Source organism: Candoia aspera, chromosome 8, assembly GCF_035149785.1.
Source record: "Candoia aspera isolate rCanAsp1 chromosome 8, rCanAsp1.hap2, whole genome shotgun sequence".
Classification (NCBI taxonomy): Eukaryota; Metazoa; Chordata; class Lepidosauria; order Squamata; family Boidae; genus Candoia; species Candoia aspera.
This window is the reverse complement of record NC_086160.1, coordinates 240,142-262,593: the sequence shown is the minus strand read 5'-3', so window position 1 is coordinate 262,593 and position 22,452 is coordinate 240,142. Positions and strand designations below refer to the sequence as shown.

The 22,452-nt window shown below is 45.9% G+C and overlaps 1 protein-coding gene across 2 annotated transcripts in view; it reads left to right on the top strand.

Moving 5' to 3' along the window:
• CRMP1 (collapsin response mediator protein 1) overlaps positions 1–21,866 on the top strand; it is an 88,618-nt gene extending 66,752 nt beyond the window's left edge. The window contains exons 10-14 of one of the 2 annotated variants that reach the window (XM_063309863.1): positions 412–553; positions 8,041–8,211; positions 9,609–9,788; positions 19,554–19,722; positions 21,407–21,866. In XM_063309863.1, coding sequence (XP_063165933.1) covers positions 412–553; positions 8,041–8,211; positions 9,609–9,788; positions 19,554–19,722; positions 21,407–21,498 — 754 coding nt within the window. In that variant the 3' untranslated portion in view covers positions 21,499–21,866. The remainder of the gene's footprint in view (positions 1–411; positions 554–8,040; positions 8,212–9,608; positions 9,789–19,553; positions 19,723–21,406) is intronic. The other variant, XM_063309862.1, reaches the window with a different exon arrangement.
• Positions 21,867–22,452: the final 586 nt, after the last annotated feature.

The following is a 22,452-nucleotide window of genomic DNA, read 5'->3' as shown; positions in this document are numbered from 1 at the left end:
GCTTTTAAAGTAAAGTAGTTGGACGATGTAACCTTTCAACTAGCGATGAGGTGGCTCCCATTCGTTAAATGTACTCCAGCAGTGGCTACAGCGCTTTCTGTCTGATTTCATTTGGATTCTTAACTGAGCAGAGGAGTTGGACTCAGTGGCTTAAAAGGCCCTTCCAATTCTATAATTCTATGACTCTATAACTTTCCTTAAAAGAAGATCTCTTAAGAATATTCTGGGGAGGAAGCGGTCACTGAAGTGAAATATAGGAACAGTTAAAAATGCAGTAATAATGGTAAAAGAGTATACAGTCGATTAGGATACACGTGCCACATTGGTTTTGGAGAAATGAAAAGTGGAAGCAGCATTTCTTCCATGGATTCTAAATATTTATTCACCAATTGTACATGTGTATTCTTTCAGTGGTGACCTGCAGGTGACTGGAAGTGGCCACTGTACTTACAGCACTGCCCAGAAGGCTGTTGGGAAAGAAAACTTCACTCTTATTCCAGAAGGAGTTAATGGAATTGAAGAAAGAATGATGGTTGTCTGGAATAAATGTGTTGTAAGTGAAGGCAGCCACTGCCTGATTTCTATTCTGGGGCCTGTGAGTCTTCTGTACTGTCCAGATGCTCTGGCTGCACGATGAAAAGCAGAAGCGGCTGGGGTAACGGGCCGGCACGCAGAGGCTTCTCTTCCGAGTTTCAGACGGACTCTTGTGCGAACTTAGCTATGACAATGAAATAACGTATTCACGATATCTTATTATACATGCAATTTTTTTTCTGTAGTATATTTATTTACTTATATACCACCTTTCAGAGCAAAGTTGTTCAACTCTTGCATTTGAGGGAGCGCTCATTCTGTGTTTATATGTAAAAGCTGTTGTTATGGTCCTTCGAGTTAAGATGAACTTGACTCCTGGTGACCACATAAACAAGTCCGGGCAGGTTTTTTGGCAACATTTCAGAAGAGGTTTGCCACTTCTTGCACCTCCTCCAAATGGCTGAAAGAGAGCAACTGACCCAGGGGCATCCAACTGGCTTTCCTGCTTCAGGGAGAACTAGAACTCAAGACTCTTCACTTTAGCCACTACACCAACTGACTCTGAAAAGCTGTGAGTCTTTATAAATGTGAATCAATGAGAGGGTATTTCAGGGACCTTTGGTATAAAATCCAAGTGCCCCATGTATTTTTGCTGATCCTTTTGCTTCCTGTTGAGGCATGAGATTCCCATCACTTGCTTTGAACAGCAGCTTGCAAGGGCTGAGTTTGGGTGTCTGGAGATCATGAGATGCACAGCTTGGCCAATGGAGAAATTTATTCAGGGAAAACACATACACACACACACCCTTGGTGAGATGCCTGTCCTGAGTTTCCCTAAAATTCCAATGAAGAGGTAGCTAGGATCTTGCAATGAGTAACAAGCGTTCCAAGTTCAGAGAACAATGAAGTGCTAGTGGTTTAACAAGACAGGCACCTGTGCACGCACACCCACACTCATACTCACTCTTCATGGCGAGCGCTGGCCATGCGCCAGTCTGGGAGAACTGGGTAAGAAGCATTTGACCAGCACTTTTGCTCCTCAGAGCTTTTTTACTCTGCGCTGCTGGGCAAAATCTCCCTGTGCACAGTGTTAATTAATTGCTACATATTTGTTCATTTCTTTGGTTGGTTTCCTCATTCATAAAGTATCTGCTTTTTCTCTCCATTCCTCCTCGGAATGTGAATATGATGCACTCACTTCCAATAATGATTATTGTCTTTGTATGATGCTGCTGGCTTTTTACTGCTCTTGTTGCAAGGTGCTGGCTCTAGCCTTCTAGAGATGCTTATTTTCTTTATTACACCATCAGTTTTTTCAAGGGTCAAAGCAGGTGCTACAGCCTCAAAGGGAGAGAAATCTGGTGCCATAAATCTCTTCTTGCCCTACCTGGGAGCTTCTAAGAGAAGGTCCAGCCTCTGTGGGGACCAAAAGAAGGATCCACTATGGACCAGCTCTTCTGTTTCCCAAACTTTTACAAGGTGAAGTTGAATGGCTTGGCTTTGTGCTTGGATATTGATACCCTTCTCATCTTCTAAGTGCATGGTCTCCTGCAGGACATTTGGAGTGCCTGCTGAGTAGGCTTGCTAGCTGCTATTGGCACTTTCCCTCCCTCATCTATACCAACAAAAGTGCATTCAAACACACACACACACACACACACACACGAAAAAGAGAAAAGAATTGCGTGGCAGCTTCTCCTCCTCCTCCTCCTCCTCCTCCTCCTGTTGGTCTGCTGTGAAAACAGCAAAACGCAAACCTCTGAAAGGTCCCAAAGGCTGCCTGGGGGAGGAGCCTGATTTTTGCAAATGGCACAAGAGAGATACCACTCTGGTAGAAAAGGAAGAAAGGCTGCAGAAGAACCTTGTTGGATTCCCAGCACTTTTCCATCACAGATTAAAGTCAGTCTTCTGCTTTTGGGCACCCATTGAAATTTGTCCAACTTATTTAATGCTATTTACAGTGCATTCATTTGTTCATCGCTTTTTTTGTTAAACAAATTCTAGTTTTGTGTCTTAGTTATACAGATAGATCATTCTGTAGTCCAAGTAAGGATCAGTTGGTGTCCTAAGACTGTTATCTCACAGTTGAACCAGAAGTCAGGCTGCAACAGAAGATAAACTGCTTCAAAAAAGAAAAGTAAATGGCATACCAAATCACAGATGTTTGGGGGATTTTTTATATTATTATTTGTACAATTTATAGCTAGGATTTTCATTATTAAAAACAATCCCAAAGTGGAGTAAAATTCAATTAAAAAAACAACAGAATCTAAGTTTAAAAGTCCTTAAGTAGAAAGAATCATAGAGATGATGATGATGATGATGATGATGATGATGATGATGATGATGCAGTACTTTTTTTTTTTTTAACCTTTGAGTCATTGTTGACCCCTGGCTGGACAAGTCCCTGCAGTTTTCTTGGCAAGATTTCAGAAGTGGTTTGCCCTGGCCTTCTTCTTCCTAGGACTGAGAGAGGGTGACAGGCTCAAGGTCACCCAGATGGCTTTCTGCCTAAGGTGGGACTAGAACTCATGGTCTCCCAGTTTATAGCCTGGTGCCTTAACCACGACACCAACCTGGCTCTCCACGCAGTACTAGATAGGTATCCAGAACTTAAACTCTGTATTCTGATAGCTTCGGGTAGGGTACCCTGAGTGTTCGGTAACTCTGATTATTACTTTTCTTGGAGGGAAACTGGCAGCCGACACAGTGTCTTCAGAAGGATAGTAAGTTTATGCTTGGCTGCCCCATCCAGCATCCAAATGCTATTTTTATTCTGTATATGTATTATGCTTATTTACAGGTGTATAGTAATTAAATTCACTACCACAACACAGCATTTTGCAAAAGCTGTGGCTTCCAGGCCAGTAGCACTTTGCTTCTAGTAGTAATGATGGTTAGAAGCACTGAGAAACTTGATTATAATCTCTCTTGGTTTCTGCATGCTTATGAGGCTAGGATTACCAGCCCTGTGGGCTTGTTCAACATCCCTGGTAGGCAGCTCCAGCTCCAGGAACCATTCAGGACCCCTTGCCATAATATAAGGACTGCTATTGGCATTCTCTGCTTTTTCTTTAACCCTTCAAGGATGTGCCCTGTCAGTCCTTCAAGGGTTAGGATAAGATTAGGGTTAAGCACAGGTCTCCTGTGTTGGGAAGATGTATCTTACGGGCAATAGGAGAATAGTATCTGTAGGATTCCCCCCACCCCTCAAGTCCTGCTGTGCTGCCTCAGCAGGGTGGGAGGGAGGGTGTTTCCTGAGAGGGAGGAGTAAAGAAGCCGGCAGTATAAGCCAAGAATATATCCTTCCAGCAGGGTCACCCAAGGATATTCAGGTCATCCTAACTGCCGGGCTAAAGCAAGCAGGCTTCTGTATTGGGCAGCAGCGATATAGGAAGATGCTGGTGGAGGATGAGGACATTAGTGACAACCGCAAAGGCATTACTTCATATAGCCCAGGAGAAGACAATGGTAAACCACTCTTGCATTTTAGTAGGGAGACCAGATGGATAGACGAGACAAAGCTCCTAAGATATACTGGATAAAGGGCTCCTAAGCCTGGCTGGCGCTCAGCATGCTACTGAGGAAGAGCTGAGGACTTTTCAGAGTGCTGATATTGTTTAGGGTTAGATTAAAGGTTTTGGGACATCTAGTTGCTGAAGTTGCCATGCAGGAAAAGAAAATCCGAAGCTGCAAAGACAAACAACAGTAGGAACGTTAAACGCAAGAAGCATGAACATGGGAAAGCTCAACATAGTGAAAGATGAAATAAATCAACTACACATTGGCACCTTAAGCATCAACTAATTGAAATGGATTGGAATTGGACACTGTCAGTCAGACGGTCATGTGGTTAATTTACTCTGGGTACAGAAGAGGGAACGGCATTGCTTTCATGGTCAAGAAGGATATAGCAAAAACCATAATGGGCATAATGTAGCCCATTTAGGAAACTAAAATGAAGCAGGATAACAACTTAGCAATTTTTCCCAATCCAATTATTTTTTTTCACTGCTCACACAGTATTCAGCCAGCCAAAACATGCACATCAGGAGGTGGACTACAAACAATACAATTATGTAGATAACCCTCTAATATGACAATTATCCAAATTTATTTTACAGCAATTGATGCAGAAGAAGACAAGATTGATGACTTTTGTGTTCACGTTCAATTTGAAATTGACAGAATGTGCAAGCAAGATTGCTACATGAGGTTGGAGACTGGAATGCCAAAGCTGGAAATACTGAGGAGGAAAAAGTAGTTCATCTATATAGCCTAGGAAACTAAAATGAAGCAGGATAACAACTTAGCAATTTTTCCCAATCCAATTATTTTTTTTCACTGCTCACACAGTATTCAGCCAGCCAAAACTTGCACATCAGGAGGTGGACTACCCAGAAATCAAATTGACTATATTATTAGTACAAGGAGGTAGAATAGCTTGGTTATAACAGCAAAGAAGTGGCCAAGGGCTGATTATGGAAGCGATACTCATGTGCAAATTCCAAGTTAAGTTAAAGCAAAAGAAGAAGACCAACCAGTTTCAACATTCTTGACATATACCCACTGCTTTCAAGGAAAACATCAAGACTTTCTTTGAAGTCTTGAACCTCAATAATAGGAACCAGAGGAAGTATGGAATGAAATCAGGCAAGTTATTAAGGATGAATATGAAAAGAGATTGCCAAAGTCCAAGAAACGGAAGAAATCAAACTAGATGCCAGAACAAACAGTGGAAATTGCCAAAAAGAGAAGAGAAGACAAAGCCAAGAAAGACAAAGATCTCAAGAAGAAACTTAACAAAGAATTTCAGAGAGCTGTTGGAAGAGACAAAAGGCAGTATTACAACCACATCTGTAAAGGCATTAAAGATGGAAACAGACATGGAAAAACAAGGAAAGTCAAAGAGGTCTCTGAACTCAGGAGGAGATTCCAACCTTGAATTGGTATACTAAAGGATGCCAGTGAACAGATAGTAACTGCCTAGAGTCCCCCTTTTTGGGGGGAGATGGGCGGTAATAGAAATTTGAAAAATAAATAAAGTGGTTCCAAGAAGATCAAACAAAGATGAGTATACTGCAGTTGTGTATAGTAGAGAGATCAACATCCAAGATACCTTAGAAGATGTTCCCTAGTTATAAGAACCTACAGTACCAGAAGATGAAGTTAGATCAGTACTCCAGTCCTTACCAAGTTGGAAAGCTATAGGAATTGATGCAATATCTTCAGAAATATGGTAAGTAACAGAAAAACAATCTGTAAACGTTCTAACCAAACTATACAGCAAATCTGGAAAATAACACAGTGGCTAACTGATTGGAAGAGGTCAGTCCACATCCCATGAGCAAAGAAAGGAGATTTAACAGAATGAGCATACATAAAGTATGAGCATACATAAAGTATCCTTAATTTCCCACACTAGCAAAATAATGTTTAGGATCATCCAACACAGATTAGGGCTGTATATGGAAAAGGAGATGCCAAATGTTCAAGCTGGTTTTAGAAAAGGCCAAGGAACAAGATATATTGTTGATGCATGTTGTATAATTGAGGAAGCCAACAAATACTAAAAACAATCAGTATGTGCTTTATTGATTATTTAAAGGCATTTGTGTTGATGTGAAGCTATGGATCGTGCTTAGAAAAATGAGAATCCCAGAATATCTCATTGTCCTCATGCAAAACTTATACACAGATTAGGAAGCCACAGTACGGACAGAACATGATGAAACATGTTCCAGGAGTTTTGCCAAAGGAGTGAGACAAGGCTGTATAAGGATTGAAAGAGTATTGATGCTTTTGAACTTTCGCGTTGTAGCAGACTCCTGGGAACATGGGAACACCATGGACAGCCTTGAAAAGAAACAAATATATAATTGAACAAATCAACCGAGAGTTGTCACTCAAGGCAAATAACCAGGCTCAAACTACCAGATTTTGTACACTTTATGCAAATACCTAGCTCCCTTGAGAAGTTCATAATGCTGAGAAAGTAGAAAGAATTGGGAGAAGAGGACAACCAGCAGCAAGGTGGATGGATTCAGTTACAGCAGCAACGAGTGCACCATTGGAAGACCTGAAGGACCAGGTTGGGGACAGATCATCATGGAGAAAATATATGTGGTCACTGTAGAAAGTAAAGAGGATGACTTTGATGGAGAGAGGAGAGATCTGTTAGCAAAGCAACAGAAAGGGTGTGTGTGGTTTATTCGTTCAGTCGCTTCTGACTCTTCGTGACTTCACGGACCAGCCCACGCCAGAGCTCCCTGTCGGTCGTCAACACCCCCAGCTCCCCCAGGGACGAGTCCGTCAGAAAGGGTGACATTGCTTAAGTCCAAACAATGGGAGAAAATGACCAAAACGTCTCAGACAGAAATGAATATAAAAGGAGGAGGAGGGGAAGAATTTGCAAGATTATGTTACTATAACCTATCGAAATAAAGGCAGTTTCTAGTCTTCCATGGAGTCTCTTTCTTGGTCTGGTCTGCCTTGTAGACTAGGTGACACTGGTTTGATGGCACATAATCGATCGATCAATCTATCAATCTGTTGGAAATAATCCTGGTAATTGATTGCCATAAACATGTTCTCCAGAAGGTCAAGGGATTAGGAGAGACAGTTAAGAGATGCAAAACGTTATAAGATAGTTTGCTGCAGGACAGACAGAAGATGTAAAAGTTTATATGATAAAGAAGCAATGCTTTGTAACAGGAACAACTAAGACAAGAAGTGTTCTGATTTTATTTTAAAGCTAATGAAGGGTAAAAATACTGAAGGATAGACAGAGATTTATTTTGTAAAAGTGAACTTGCCCAATATGCTGTTTACATTTGGTTCAATATAGACTTTAAATCAGGATCAAACACGATTTCTGCAATAAGTAATGAAAAAGTTACTTAAATTACTCTAGAAAATCTCATATTTGGAGGGAATCTTAAATATTGACTAGGCAAGTTGAGGGTTGAGACATGGGAGAGAATGAATCCCCACTCAAATGGCTTTGCTCGTTGTTCCAATAAGACTGTATGTGGCTATTTAAATCTTTACTAACTCAAATTAAGCCATCAATAATCACCCTTTTATGTATCACAGATCACACACACACCTGTTAGAGCGAAAGTGAAGTTCCCCTCTCTACTTACATGATCCGTGTAACAGTTCAAAAGAATGTGGCATTCAGAAATATTAAGCTCTGCCTCAAATTAATATATCTAATTATTTTTTTCCCAAAACATAATAACTTTAAAACATGGCGAAAACAAATGTTTTGCCGAAGTGTTATTCTAATTGCATCTCCAACAATATCATTCCTTTTCTCTACAAATGCAGTGAGGTCCATTAAGTCCAAAATATTAAGTTTTGTTGAGTAAGATCTACTGAGGAATCAAAAAAGTTTTCAAATGGATGGTCAAGTATTTTCACCTTACTAGTTACACAGTCTAATTATAGGAAAATACATCAATGCCATGTTACTATAGCGCTCTCTTTAATTTCTAATTTTAGTCTACAGGTAAAATGGATGAAAACCAATTTGTTGCCATTACTAGCACTAATGCTGCCAAAATCTTCAGTCTGTATCCACGAAAGGGCAGGATTGAGGTTGGCTCTGATGCGGATCTTGTGATCTGGGATCCCGAGAAGGAGAAGACAATCACAGCAAAAAGTCATAAATCGGTAAGAGGAGAATGTCAGTTAATGGTAATGTAAAATCTGGTACTTTCAAAAGCCTCGACTTTTAAAATTTTGATTCATAACGTATTATTGATGAAATCTTATTTTTTTCTCAGTAAAATTTTCAATTATTGTGTGGTAATGGAATATCAAGAAAGGCTTATTTAATATTGTTTTGTTTCTTCCAGTCAAAGTTCTGTGATTTTGTTTAAACATACTTGTTACACAATTGTGGTGGTGAAAGGTCCCCTGTGCGAGCACCGAGACATGTCTGACCCTTTTTGGGGGGACGCTGCTTTCGCGATGTTTTCTTGGCAGACTATAGAGCAGGGTGGCTTGCCATTGCCTTCCCCAGCTGTCCCCTTCCCCAGCAAGCCGGGTGCTCATTTTACCAACCTCGGAAGGATGGAAGGCCGAGTCGACCTGAGCCGGCCACCCGAGAGAGAATCCAGCTTCCGCTGGGATTGAACTTGGGTCGTGGGGAGAGTTTTGGTTGCAATACTGCCGCCTGCCACTCTGCGCCCCACAAGGCTGTTACATGATTAGGAGGGGTGAAACAAACTTACCCACAAAATTATGAAGTATCAAATCTATCTTTTTACTGTGCTGTGAAGAATGTGAAACGTTAAAGTCTTTATTGAACCTGAACTGGAATAAACCTTAAAAAAAAAGTGAGACTTTAATGCTTTCAGGAGTGAGATTTCATGAAGTAAGTTGATTAAAAATCCACTGAAAAAGTAAAGTGGAAAAATGTGATTGCTTTTTAAACCATGTCAGAACCAGATTAGGGTCTAGGATGGAAGAAGACTTTACAAGGGATTCTCCCAAGGGATTCTCCCAAGGCTGGCTGAACAGAAATAAAATAATTACTGCTTTCTTAAATATACAGTATCTAGGTGTTAAAACCAAACTGCTGCTATTCTTAGTAGCAGTGATAGCATTTTATTGTATTTTAGACATTGCCTGTCTGCCATTTTGGTCAGATAAACAGATGGAAAATAGTCAGACAAGAGATAATTTTTGTAGGTTAAAGTAATCAATCAAAATGAAATCCAGGGGTGGAATTAAGTAGAATTACTCGATGATGCTTCCATCTTAGAGAAGACGTACATACACACCACCCAAAGAAGGTGAGTGTAAATCAAACCAGCCCCTCAAAGGATTAACCGGAAACAGAAACTGAATGGAAGGCCTGTTCCAGTGCACTTGGTGGGGCTGGAAAGACAGAGGGGGGACAAGCAGAGCCAGTGATGTTCAGGGACTTCTGAACTCAAATCAAAACATTTGGTGCTTTGACCCAGTGATTATTAAAACAACACAGGCATAATTTCTGAAATTGAATTAATGTAGTACAAAGCATGCCTATACATTAGTAAGAATATATTATTTTTGTTGTTTAGGCTGTTGAATATAATATTTTCGAAGGCATGGAATGCCGTGGGGCTCCCCACATAGTTATTAGCCAAGGGAAGATTGTATTTGAGGATGGAAATCTTTCTGTGAGGAAAGGAATGGGCCGTTTCATCCCTCGAAATCCTTTCCCTGAATATCTTTATCAACGGATCAAAACTAGGAATAAGGTAACTTTATTTACTTTGTTGTAGTCAATCTTTTAATATTACACTTTAGTATAGAGCTTGCTTTTATTAATAACTGTTTTGTGAAGTTTCTTATAATCTGAACAAATGTAAGACCATTCATATGAGTCAACTATTGCCAAGGTGGAGGAATAAAAATATCACAAAATGTGAATGTTGGTCCTGGGTTCCTAGCGCTACACAGATGGGGTTCCCTTAAATTCCTGATGAACGTAGTAGCTGTTCAGGGTGTTTCTCACTACCATGGCTCATACAGTGATTTTCTAAAAAGTACTCTCCTGACCAAAAAAACACACCTTGATTTGGCTTAACAGGGTACAGGTAGTCCTCATTTAGCAACCACAATTGGGGCCAGCAACTTGGTTGTTAAGCAAAGTGGTTGCTAAGTGAAACCGTGACTGTGCTTACGAACTTACTTCGGCTTTCCTTTGTTTTACAGACTGCAAAGGTCATCAATGCAAGGGTTGGTTGCAGAGTTACTTTTTCATCACTGTTGTAAGTGTGAATGGTTGCTAAACAAGTCAGTCACTAAATGAGGACTACCTGTAGTTGGGGCAATAAAACTGCAGTGGGAGAAGTGGGAGAGGAAGTTACTCAGTGCCACCCCTATGTTTAAATCACCTCTCCCTAAAAATTAAGAAAAAAGGGCCCCACCATGTTCTCACCATGAAGCTTCCTCAGCCTGATATAGTCTCACCCAATATCTCCTCCACCTTGAAGTGGCTTTTAAGTAAAATAATAGCTTTAGGAGGACAACACTGGACCTATCAGGAGTGCAGGACTGGAGAAAGGCGTTTTGCAGCTATCCAGGCATAGTTCTCTATTATGCTTGCCTAGGTTTGTATTGTTTACAATCGCCTTCAAGAACTTTTGGCCACCTTCTGCTGGTGAGAACTGCTTCCTGGACTGTCTGCCATATTGTTGGAGTCTTGGAGTCCACCCCAGTCCTGGTGCTGGTGAATTAGGAACGTTTTTTCCATCAGCATCATGCTCTGGTGATCTGGGGTTAACGGAGTGGGGAGGATGATGGAATGTGGGGCTCTCCCCTCACTGGAGCCACATAATGTCCTATCTTAGAGCAAAGAACCACTCTGAGACAGTAGCTTGAGTCTCTAGTGTTTATTGTTCTACTCTAATAGACAGAAAATCCTGCCAAACTGAAAGGCCGTGGGAAAACCCTCACATTAAACCCAAAAATCAAGGTGGGTCTGTTCTGCGATTCTTTGAAGGGAAATTCAAAGCTTCTAAACTACACATGTGTTTTTCCCCCCAGATAGAGGCCCCCTCCTGCTCAACATCAGTACATCAGTACTCATGACACATAACCTCAATTACTGCTGAGTGCTTGAAAGCAGGAGCGGTTCTGGGGTTGTGAGTAGGCTAAGGGAGTGGGAGTGGTTTCAGAGTGGAGTATATGTTAAATGGGCCTACAACCTGGAAGGGCAAGTGTGGGGTTGAGGGAGCTCCTTTAGGCTGGAGGAGTCGAGCAGGTAATAACATCAGGGTTTGGGGGGGAATCTGGGTATGGGCTACTCCTGGGGCAGGTAAAATCAGGGTTTGAGACTGGTCTTATCTGCCAGCCCCTGGTACTTGGTCATAGGATTCTCAGTGGTCCTGAATGCCAGCTTTTGCTCCTGGTGAAAGCAGCCTGGGAGGTGACATGTCCAGGCAATGGTTAATACCTCCTTGAGGGAGGGGGTGTTTCCAACTGCCTTCAAGGAAGTGCTGGTACAACCCCTCCTCAAGAAATCATCACTGCACCCTACTGTACTGGATAATTTTCGTCCAGTCTCCCACCTCCCCTTTTTGGGGAAAGTGGTTGAGAAAGTGGTGGCATTACAGCTCCAGAGGGTTCTGGAGGAAATGGACTATCTAGACCGCTTTCAGTCAGGTTTCACGCCCGGATATGGGACGGAAACGGCATTGGTCACACTTATAAATGGTCTCTGGCGGGAGTGGGATGGGGGTAGTGCATCCATCCTTGCTCTTCTTCACCTCTCAGCGGTGTTCAATACCATCAACCATGGTATCCTTTTGGGTCGACTCGGAGTTGGGGGTGGGCGGTGTGGTTCTGCACTGGTTCACCTCCTTCCTCCAGGGCCGGTCCCAATTGGTGGTGCTAGGGAGAGATCCAACCCTCGACCCCTCCTTTGTGGGGTGCCGCAGGGTTCAGTTCTCTCTCCTCTCTTGTTTAATATCTACATGAAACTGCTGGGTGAGATCATCCATCACCACGGGATGAGGTATCATCAGTATGCTGACAATACTCAACTGTATATCTCCATCCCAGGTGAGGTAAGTGATGCTGTGACTGCCCTCTCTCGGTGCCTGGGGATTGTAGGGGCCTGAATGGGGAACAACAGGCTTCGGCTGAACCCTGGTAAGAAGGAGTGGCTGTGGGTTAAGGGCTCTTCTGTATCTGGGACTTTGTCATCTTTGGCTCTGGATGGGGTTGCACTGCCCCAGACAGACCCAGTGCATAACTTGGGGGTCCTCGTGGACTCACGGCTTCTGCTCGTAGAGCAGGTGGCAGCCATGGCCAGAAGGGCCTTTGCACAGCTTCGGGTTGTGCACCAGTTACGCCCTTTCCTGGATCGGGAGGCCCTTCGAACAGTCACTCATGCCCTTGTTATCTCCCATATAGACTATTGCAATGCGCTCGACATGGGGCTACCCTTGAAGAGTATCCGGAAGCTTCAGCTGGTCCAGAATGCGGCCACGCAGGTTATTTTTGGTGCCCCTAGAAGGGCGCACATAACACCTTTGCTATGTGAGCTGCATTGGATACCAGTCTGCTTCCGGGTCCAATTCAAGGTGTTGGTTATCACCTTTAAAGCCCTACCTGGCATGGGACCGGGTTACCTGAGGCACCGCCTCTTCCCCGCTTCATCAGCCCGTCCCACCCGATCATGCAGAGAGGGCATGCTACGGACCCCGTTGATAAGAGAATTCCATCTGGCGGGGTCCAGGAGGCGGGCCTTCTCTGCAGCAGCTCCCACCCTTTGGAACATCTTGCCCCAGAGGTGAGATTAGCCCCATCACTCCTAGACTTCTGGAGGAATTTGAAGACCTTGCTCTCCTTGACCTCTCAGTGGCTTTCGATACTATCGACCATGGTATCCTTTTGGGGTGGCTCAGGGAGTTGGGGGTGGGTGGCGTAGTGTTGCGCTGGTTCACCTCCTTCCTCCAGGGCCGGTCCCAGTCGGTGTTAATAAGGGAGGAGAGATCAGCCCCATGGCCCCTCCTTTGTGGGGTGCCGCAGGGATCGGTGCTCTCCCCTCTCCTTTTTAACATCTACATGAAACTGCTGGGTGAGATCATCCGTCTCCATGGGATGAGGTATCATCAATATGCCGATGATACTCAACTATACATCTCCATCCTGGGGAAGTAATTGATGCCGTGACTGCCCTTTCCAGGTGCCTGGGGGCTGTTGGGGTCTGGATGGGGAACAACAGGCTTCAGCTGAACCCTGGTAAGACGGAGTGGCTGTGGGTTAACAGCCCCTTGGCTCCTAGGTATTTGCCATCTTTGGTTCTTGATGGGGTTGCACTGCCCCAGACAGACCCGGTGCGTAACTTGGGGGTCCTCTTGGACTCACGACTCCTGCTTGAGGAGCAGGTGGCAGTCGTGGCCAGGAGGGCCTTTGCGCAACTTTGTGTTGTGCGCCAGTTACACCCCTTCCTGGAGCGAGAGGCCCTTCGATCGGTCACTCATGCCCTGGTCATCTCCCATATAGACTACTGTAATGCGCTCTACATGGGGCTACCCTTGAAGAGTATCTGGAAGCTACAGCTGGTCCAAAATGCAGCTGCACAGGGAGTTTTTGGTGCCTCAAGATCAGCACACATAACACCTTTACTGCACGAGCTGCATTGGGTTCCAGTCTGCTTCTGGGTCCAATTCAAGGTTATCACCTTTAAAGCCCTACATGGCATGGGTCCAGGTTGCCTGAGGGACCGTCTCATCCCCGTTACATCAACCCGTCCCACCTGGTCATGCAGAGAGGGCATGCTACGGGCCCCGTCTGCAAGAGAACTCCATCTGGCGGGGTCCAGGAGGCAGGCCTTCTCTGCAGCAGCTCCCGCCCTTTGGAACATTCTTCCCACGGAAGTGAGGTTGGCCTCCTCTCTTCTGGACTTCAGGAAATGGCTGAAGACCTGGTTTTGTCACCATGCCTGGAGTGGGGAGAGGAAGAGCCACTCTTGGGGCTGGTTGGTTCCCTGGTCCTGCCGGGACTGGTTCCGGTCCCCTTTGGGTGGAATTAGATCTGCTATCACGTGGATTTTATTATATTTTATATGTATATTTATTGATATTATTCTGATTTTATTGTAGTTTATACTGTTTTATTGTGAACCACCCAGGGTCCCCCGAGTGGGGGAGATGGGCGGTAATAAAAATATGACAAATAAATAAATAAAATAAAAGACCTGGCTCTGCCACTGGGCTTGGGGCAGGGAGGAGAACAGTCATACTTGGGGTTGGCTAGTGCCTTGAAGTGCCCCTCCTACGCAGTGACTTAATGAGACCACAGCCATCTGGATTTTATTAAGTTTGGTAGCTCTGTAAAACTGTTTTATAGTGTGTTTTATACTGAAATTTTATTATATATTTATTGTTTTATATTGTAAACCGCCCAGAGTCCCTCTGGTCAGAGGAGATGGGTGGTGACAAGTTTGATAAATAAAATAAATAAAAAATAATTAAAGGTAACAAGGTTGTCCTCACCCATGATTTGACTGTGGATGAGGTAGGTGTAGAAGGCAGAGGGAATGGCCTTGAGGGAGAGGAGGAAGAACCGCCGCCAAGGCAACAGTCAGATAAAAGAAACCTGAGTCCAGGGCACAAGCATCTCAGACAAACCCCTCCCTAGTTCACACAAAGATAAAGGGAGGGAAGGGGGAGCTGCATTCAGACTTGCAAGATTCTGTTAAAATAACTTTACAATGACAGTAGTACATGTCATTGTACTTTGGTACATGACTTTGGTTTCTGGTCTGTTCTACCTTGAAGGGCTGACAGTAGCTCACCTGGCATGCATAAACGAGACTTGGGAAGGTCCAGTGGGGGGAGCTCCTTCTCACCAGCTGCACCCCCATTGTCCCCCAGGAAGCCCTAATGGCTTTCAGAGGAGCTGCCCTGCAGACAGCCAGACGCAGTGCCCTATGATTGTGATGTTGCACTCTTGGGAGCAGATGGGTTTCTTGCCCTTATATTGAACTTCTTGCTGGGCAGCAATATCCTTCCTCAGTTGCTGGACTCTGTTGCAGGGCTGGCAGTAGAGCCTTTGAAACTGTTTTGGGAGCTTCCAACTTGTTCTGTTGTGGTATTGAGTCTGATGTAGTTCGGGAGTTCAAGGCCACTGTGGCATCTATGGGCCTGCCCAGATCATCAGATACCTGACTCAGATACCCTCAGATCTGTGCCATGATCAAATCACTCTCAGTTCGACTGAGGCCCTCATTTCCAGGTAGTTTGAACACGTCTTAGATCCAGTTGCTTCTCCAAAATGATAGCACAAGGGCCGTTAGGACTGTGCATGACTAGAACTCTTGACCAGGTATTAGGGACCACTACCAATTACCCCTTATTTCAGATCTTCTGGACTCTAAAAGGCACACAATTTTACAAAGTCATATTTAAGAAGCACTAATGATTTGATCAGAATGAAAGAGGGACATGAATACTTGACTTCATTTAATACCACGTACGGCAAATTTGAATAAACAGATTGCATGAGGCCATTGCTTCAACTATTTAAAAAGGGCCATAAATTCATATGGTCTACTCAAGAGCAGATAAGGGACGCGGTGGCGCTGCGGGTTAAACCGCTGAGCTGTCGATCGGAAGGTCGGCGGTTCGAAACCGCGCGGCGGGGTGAGCTCCCGTTGCTCGTCCCAGCTTCTGCACACCAAGCAGTTCGAAAACATGCAAATGTGAGTAGATTAATTGGTACCGCTTCGGCGGGAAGGTAACGGTGTTCCGTGAGTCATGCTGGCCACATGACCCGGAAGTGTCCTATGGACAACGCCGGCTCCAAGGCTTTGAAACGGAGATGAGCACCGCCCCCTAGAGTCGGACACGACTGGACTTTACGTCAAGGGAAACCTTTACCTTTTTACTCAAGAGCAGAGAGCATTTCAAGAATTGAAGGAGCTCTTGGCTATTCAGCTGCTGCTCAGACACCCACTAGTTCATAGTGCAGACCAGTGCCTTAGCTGTAGCAGCGGAAGCAGTTCTCCGGGCAAAGAAGGAGTTGGGGACAGACCTCATTTTACTCCAGGTTGCTTTTACCAGCAGAAAGGAACTGTGACATCTTCAGTAAAGAGCTGCTTGCAGTAAAAACAGCATTCTAACAATGGAGGCACTTCTTGGAAGGGGCTGCCCACCCAATATGGGGAGCACAGACCACAAGAGTCTAGAGGTTCTGCAGAGGGCCTGAGCAAACCCTCAATCCTTGACAAATCAGATGGGCACAGTTTTACCCCATTTTGATTTCTGTATATACAGGTAGTTCTCATTTAATGATGGTAATTGGGCCCAGAATTTCTATCACTAAGTAATGCGGTTGTAAAGCAAGATGGCATCACTTAGCGATGTCAATCCTGGCAATTCCCCTTGCCATCGTTAAGTGAAATTTACTGGTCGTTAGCCCAAGCACCCACCCCAGTCTAAGTCATTCTGGGCTGGGTCCCTCCCAGCCCCGAACACTGCCTTCAGCTCCCGCCACCCTCCTATCCCCCCATCTCCTCCTGTTTGGAAGCCCTGCACTCTGCCTTATGGGCCAGCAAGTAGACCCAGAACCATGCAGCTCTGGGGCTGCAAGAAGCCCCTGAGCCACAGCATGGGACAAAACTGCAACTGCCCCAGTCCACCATGTGAAGCTTGCCAGCCACCCCAAGCAGCCCCAGCCTCCCCAGCCCAGCTGACCGAAGCTGCCGCAGCCAGCTCCAGCCTCCCCAGCCCGCGTTCCTTCACCCAGCTGCCTCCTCTCCCAGTTCCCCGCATCGACCCTTTGCCTTTTTCACCCAGCCGCTGCAGGCAAAGCAGAAGCACCTGGCTGCCTTGGCGGACTCCTTTTCGGACCCAGCTTCTCTGGTGAACATTTCCTCCATGTGGCTCCCTTTGGAACACTGTCTTCAGAAGCTGACGCTCTCTTCTCAGAGCCTTTGGGAAGAAAGCGCAGCCGCATTTTGAACCAGCAATAGCTTCCAGGTACTCTTCAAGGGTAGTCCCATGTAGAGCGCGTTGCAGTAGTCTATATGGGAGATGACTAGGGCACGAGTGACTGACTCGTCAGGAGGGCTTCCTGATCCAGGAGGGGTGTAACTGGTGCACAACACAAAGGTGAGCAAAGGCCCTCCTGGCCACGGCTGCCATTTCCTCAAGCAGGAGTCATGAGTCTGGAAGGACCCCCCGATTGCACACTGGGTCTGTCTGGGACAGTGCGACCCCATCCAGCACCAAAGATGGTATAGTCATAGAACCAGTAGGCCCCAAAACCCAGAGCCACTCAGTCTTACCAAGGTTCAGCTGAAGCCTGTTGTTGCCCATCCAGACCCCTACAGCCTCCAGGCACCGAGAGAGGACGGTCACAGCATCACTTACATCACTTGGGATGGAGATGTATTGTACTGCATATTGCTGATGCCGCATCCCATGGCAGATGATCTCCCCCAGCAGTTTCATGTAGATGTTAAAAAGGAGCGGAGAGAGTACCAAATCCTACGGCACCCCACAAAGGAGGGGCCGTGGGCCAGATCTCTCACTCCCTATTAACACCAATTGGGACTGGCACTGGAGGAAGGAAGTGAACCAGCCCAGAACCCCCAACTCCCCAAGCCAACCCAAAAGGATACCATGGTCGATGGTATCGAAAGCTGCTGAGAGGTCAAGAAGAGCAAGGATGGATGCACTGCCCCCATCCCGCTCCCACCAGAGATCATCCAAAAGTGCTGTTTCTGTCCCATATCCAGGCCTGAAACCCAACTGAAAAGTGTCCAGGTAATCTGTTTCATCCTCTGGAGCCGCAATGCCACCGCTTTCTCAACCACCTTCCCTAAAACAGGGGAGGTGGGAGACTGTACAAAATTTGTCCAGTACGGTGGGATTCAGTGATGGTTCATGTTTTTTAGTCCATGTTTTTAGATACTAGTCTAATCAATCATGTAATATTGGATTACAGGTGAGAATTTACCTTCAGGTTTTGGAAGGCTCTCTTCCAATTATTAAACATTAAAATTCATTTGTCATCCTCACATCATCTGGCATCAAATAGAAAGGCTGAGGGGAAACCAATTACTGCAATATTTAAGGCACTATATTTCATATCACAAGATAGCTCGACTTGAGATATTGCCACTTGCAGAATTCATCTATAATTCAGTACATTCATCCATTGGTGTCAACCCTAACCCTAACCCAGTTAGTCCCCTCTCCATTTCAGGCAACTTGCAACTACCCCCCCGCCCCCGGTGTGTTGTTCCCCACAATTCACAATTCTACAGTTCCATGCACCTCATTTTCTGCAGGAGAGTCAAGCCTTTTAAAAGAACAGCCATATCTGGCAAAGGCAGCGTTCAAGCAGGCCGCAGACGCACACGGACAAAAGGGGGTGAATATTGGTGAAGGGGACTTGGTGTGGCTTTCTACAGAATTATTGTTTTCAGACTGACCCTTCAAGAAGCTGGACTCAAAGTTTATTGGGCTATTCTTGGCTGTTCAGAAACTAAACCCAGTGTTCTTTCAGTTGCAATTGCCAGCATCTGTGAAGAGTCATCCTGTTTTTTGCTGGACTTTGCTTCCTTAGGAGATATCCCCCTGCACCCTATGTACTGGAACATCTTCCCCGCCCCCCATCACAGTGGATGGGCAGGAAGAGTATGAAGTGAAGTCTATCCTGGACTCTGTACATAAGGGGAAACATTTGCAATGTCTGATTCAATGGAAAGGCTACCAGAGTCAGACAGATCTTGGGAGAATGCAACAGACATGCACACCCTGCAACTTGCATGCCAGTTTTATCTGCAACGCCCAGGGAAACCCTGTCCATATGAATTGCCCCCTTTACAAGAGGCTTGTAAATCCCACAATATACAAAAAATGCTTACTGAGCAAGGTAAGAGCCTTTATTAGGACTTACCTTGGGGCAGTAAGAGTGGCAAAATGTGATTCTTTGTTCTTATTATATTCAGATAGCCAGGGTGACCAGGTTATGGGCAAGTAGGGACTGGGGGAACCCTTGGTGGGCCACTGTGAGGAATTTTCTTGGCATTTGTGGGATAAAGTTGCTCAACTTCACTTTGTTGGACGCTGGCTGGGCAGGTCTGTGGAAATAATTGAGGCACATCTTGGCTCTGTTATCTGGGAAGAGTTTGAGCAGACTACTCCTGAAGGAGTGAACATAGTCCTCCGGGCTGTGAGTTCTGCTCCCTGCGTACAGGACCGTGCCCCTCCTGGTTGGCTGTCTTCCTGGGAAGTGGCATGCAGCTGAGTCCGAGCGGTGATCAATGCCTCACTGCAGGAGGGAGTGGTGTGCCCCCTTCGTAAGAGGCTGTCCTTGGACCCAACTGCGATAGCACTAGGACAGTGCCGGTCATGCTTGTGGACTAGCATCATGTCCAGAATAGTGCTTCTTATGATCACCTACAAGTGAATAAGAAGCCAAGATAGTTTGTGCTGTTGGAGAGATGCAAAATGCCCGTTAACTGAGAATGAATAAATGTTTCTTTTTGTGCTCTGTAGGTAACAGAATTACAAGGTGTTTCCCGAGGAATGTACGATGGGCCAGTCTATGAAGTTTCAGCAACTCCTGCAAAATACACAACACCTGTCCCATCAACTAAAACGTCACCTGCCAAAAATCAGCCTCCACCAATCAGAAACCTTCACCAGTCTAATTTCAGTTTATCAGGTGATTCTGAAATCTTTCTGAAACAGAATGCTTGCGGAAGAGATTTGCCCCAGCAATTTATGATGGGATCGCTGCCCCATCTGGGGCAAGAAGGCATTTTTCAGAATGAGAGGAGGCTCTTTTTTTTTGGCCTAGCCCGATATGCTCCAGGACTGAGGATGCTGGGCTGGCCTTGGGCAGATGCCGAGGAACTGGTCCCAGCAGACAAGGCTGCTTCCCTAGGAACCCACTACGATCAAAACACTCTTCTTGGAAAAGAAGCAAGGATTTAAAGTCTCATATTAAAGTATATCTAAGCCAGTGATTCTCAAACTTTTCAGCAGTCCTCTAAAACAGCGATTCCAAACCTTTTTGGCACTAGGGACTAGTTTTGTGGAAGACAATTTTTCCATGGACGGGGGTGGGGGATGGGGAATGGTTTCGGGATGATTCAAGCACTTCCTCCTTTTCCCGAGTTTATTCCTTTTTCTTCACACCATTTGGAGACAGCAGCCAATGGGCTTGCTTTCTCTGTCAGGAGGTGGAGCTTAGGCAGTAACACGAGCGATGGGGAGCAGCTTGAAATACTCAGGCTGTAAATTCGCTCACTCACCCACTGCTCACCTCCTGCTGCGTCGCCCGGTTCCTAACAGGCCGCGGACCGGTAGCGGTCCACGGCCCAGGGGTTGAGGACCCCTGCTCTAAAATGATAAATGAACGTGTGTCTCCCGGTAGGGGGAGCGCTGGCCCACCACCCCACGCCTGCCTTATATGCCCAGGGTGGGGGTCATGTGGCCGAGGGCCAATGTGGGGGGGGGGGAGAGGGTTCCCTCAGGTGCGGCAGAAGTGATTTAGTCAGCTATTTTTATTTACTCTTATTCTCTCCTTCATTCTTGGCTGTTTAGCTAGCTGGGTATTCCCTTCCATTGGGTCCCTTTCGCCAGCCAGAGCAGCCTCGCCTCGGGGCCTTCCGCAGCTAAACCCTGCATGTGGAAACGGGCCTTCTCCGGGCACCTTCCTGCGGGTTTATCCAGGGCTTCCCTCTGGCTTCCCTCGGCCAGGCTCCAGGGGCTTCGCTCAGCTCCCCTTCTGGCCTTAGCCAGACCCAGGAGGGTCGAGGGGGTCTGGTCCCTTCCCTTCCCCAGAGGGGAGGCAGAAACTGGTCCCCAGCCGGGGGGTGGGGGTGGCAGGAGGAGGCCAACCAACCGGTCGCTCTTTGCCCTCAGGCAGGGACCCCAGAACCAAAGGGCCTCAGAGGGCTGGGTCCACCCCCGAGGGCACCTTTCCCCTCCTCACACTCCCTCATGAATAAAATCAATGATTGAGTTGAATTAGACCACCCTAGGACTAGGCAAGAAATGTATACAACTTTTAAGAATTTTTAATCTATACATCAGTGGTTCTCCACCGTTGTGGTACAGTAACTGCCCGTTACAGGAAAAATGAGCAAATCTCACAGTTTTGACAGCACTCCGCCCACCTGCCCAAGCCTGATCAGGCCAAAAAAAAATATGGTGGACACCCCCCCGCCACCATTTGAGAAGCTCTGCACTAAGCTGTGCAGAAGCTCCTCCTGCAACTGGAGCCTTGCTAGAGAAGGATTAAGTTCAGGGGTGCCTTTTACTTAGGAAGAAAGGACCCTTAATGTTCTGGAACACATCGCTGAGACCATTAAGCATAATGCTTCTTAAATGCTCTCCTGCAGGCGCTCAAGTAGATGACAACAACCCACGCCGCACCGGACACCGCATCGTGGCACCGCCTGGAGGCCGCTCCAACATCACTAGTCTCGGATGAGCATAAATGGAAACTGGCCACGAAGAACGAAGCGAAGGATTTTAATTCTCCTCTGCGCCCGTGTTCCTTAGCCCACCTTTCATCCATTGCTATGCGAGAAAAAATAATTTGTCCCAAGAGGTAGTGTCATAGTGTGATGTGTTTGCTTGGAATGAATCCCCTCGGCTGTGTTTGCCATCTTAAAAGCATGATCCGCCAGTGCTCCGTGAGCAGCAGTGCTGCTCGGAGCTCTGCTTGCAGTAGAGGTGCTCCTTCCCGCCCCTCTTCCCCTTTAGCTTCCCCCTAGACTAGGCAACGCATGTTACTGAAGCAAGTTGCAGTGGTGAGTCTCCCTTAGAGCAAGGCCGCCTGCCGCGTTTGGAGAGACGCGAGGCCAAGGCGTCGGGTCCCGTCAAAGGAAGGCGACTGTGGATGTCTTACTTATATGCAGTGTGGTAGAATATTTGCTGGTGTACTTTTTTATTCATTGCAGACCCAACGAAGAACAGGGGGGGCCCACAGGCTGCGAGCTTCTCAGTCAGTTTGTGGACTTTAGGAAAAGCCATTATTTAATCCACTTGGAGAGTGTAGAGGATTTCCATAACAATTTTGGTACTTGTAAACACTTCCACGGTTTGTTGGGTTTTTAACGTTTTTGAACGGGGGGGGGGGGTTTCCTCCTTTCTAGGTCATGTTCATTTATTATGTCTCAGATTTAGTAGTTGTGGCTCATTTTTTTAAAGACTTGTGAAATAAAAGAACATGAAGTGCTTTGACTCCTTTTTCTTCTACCTCATAATCAAAATAGTTACCATTCAATATTTTGTGCATCACTGAGAGAACTGACCGGGAAGGAATCAAACAGCTACCGAGAAGCTCGCGGGCAACTGCGCGACAGAAACCAGTCCTCCTTCAGAGGTTCGCGGTTAGGGCGGGGATGAAAAAGGAACTCTGCCGCCGATGCCCGCACTTACG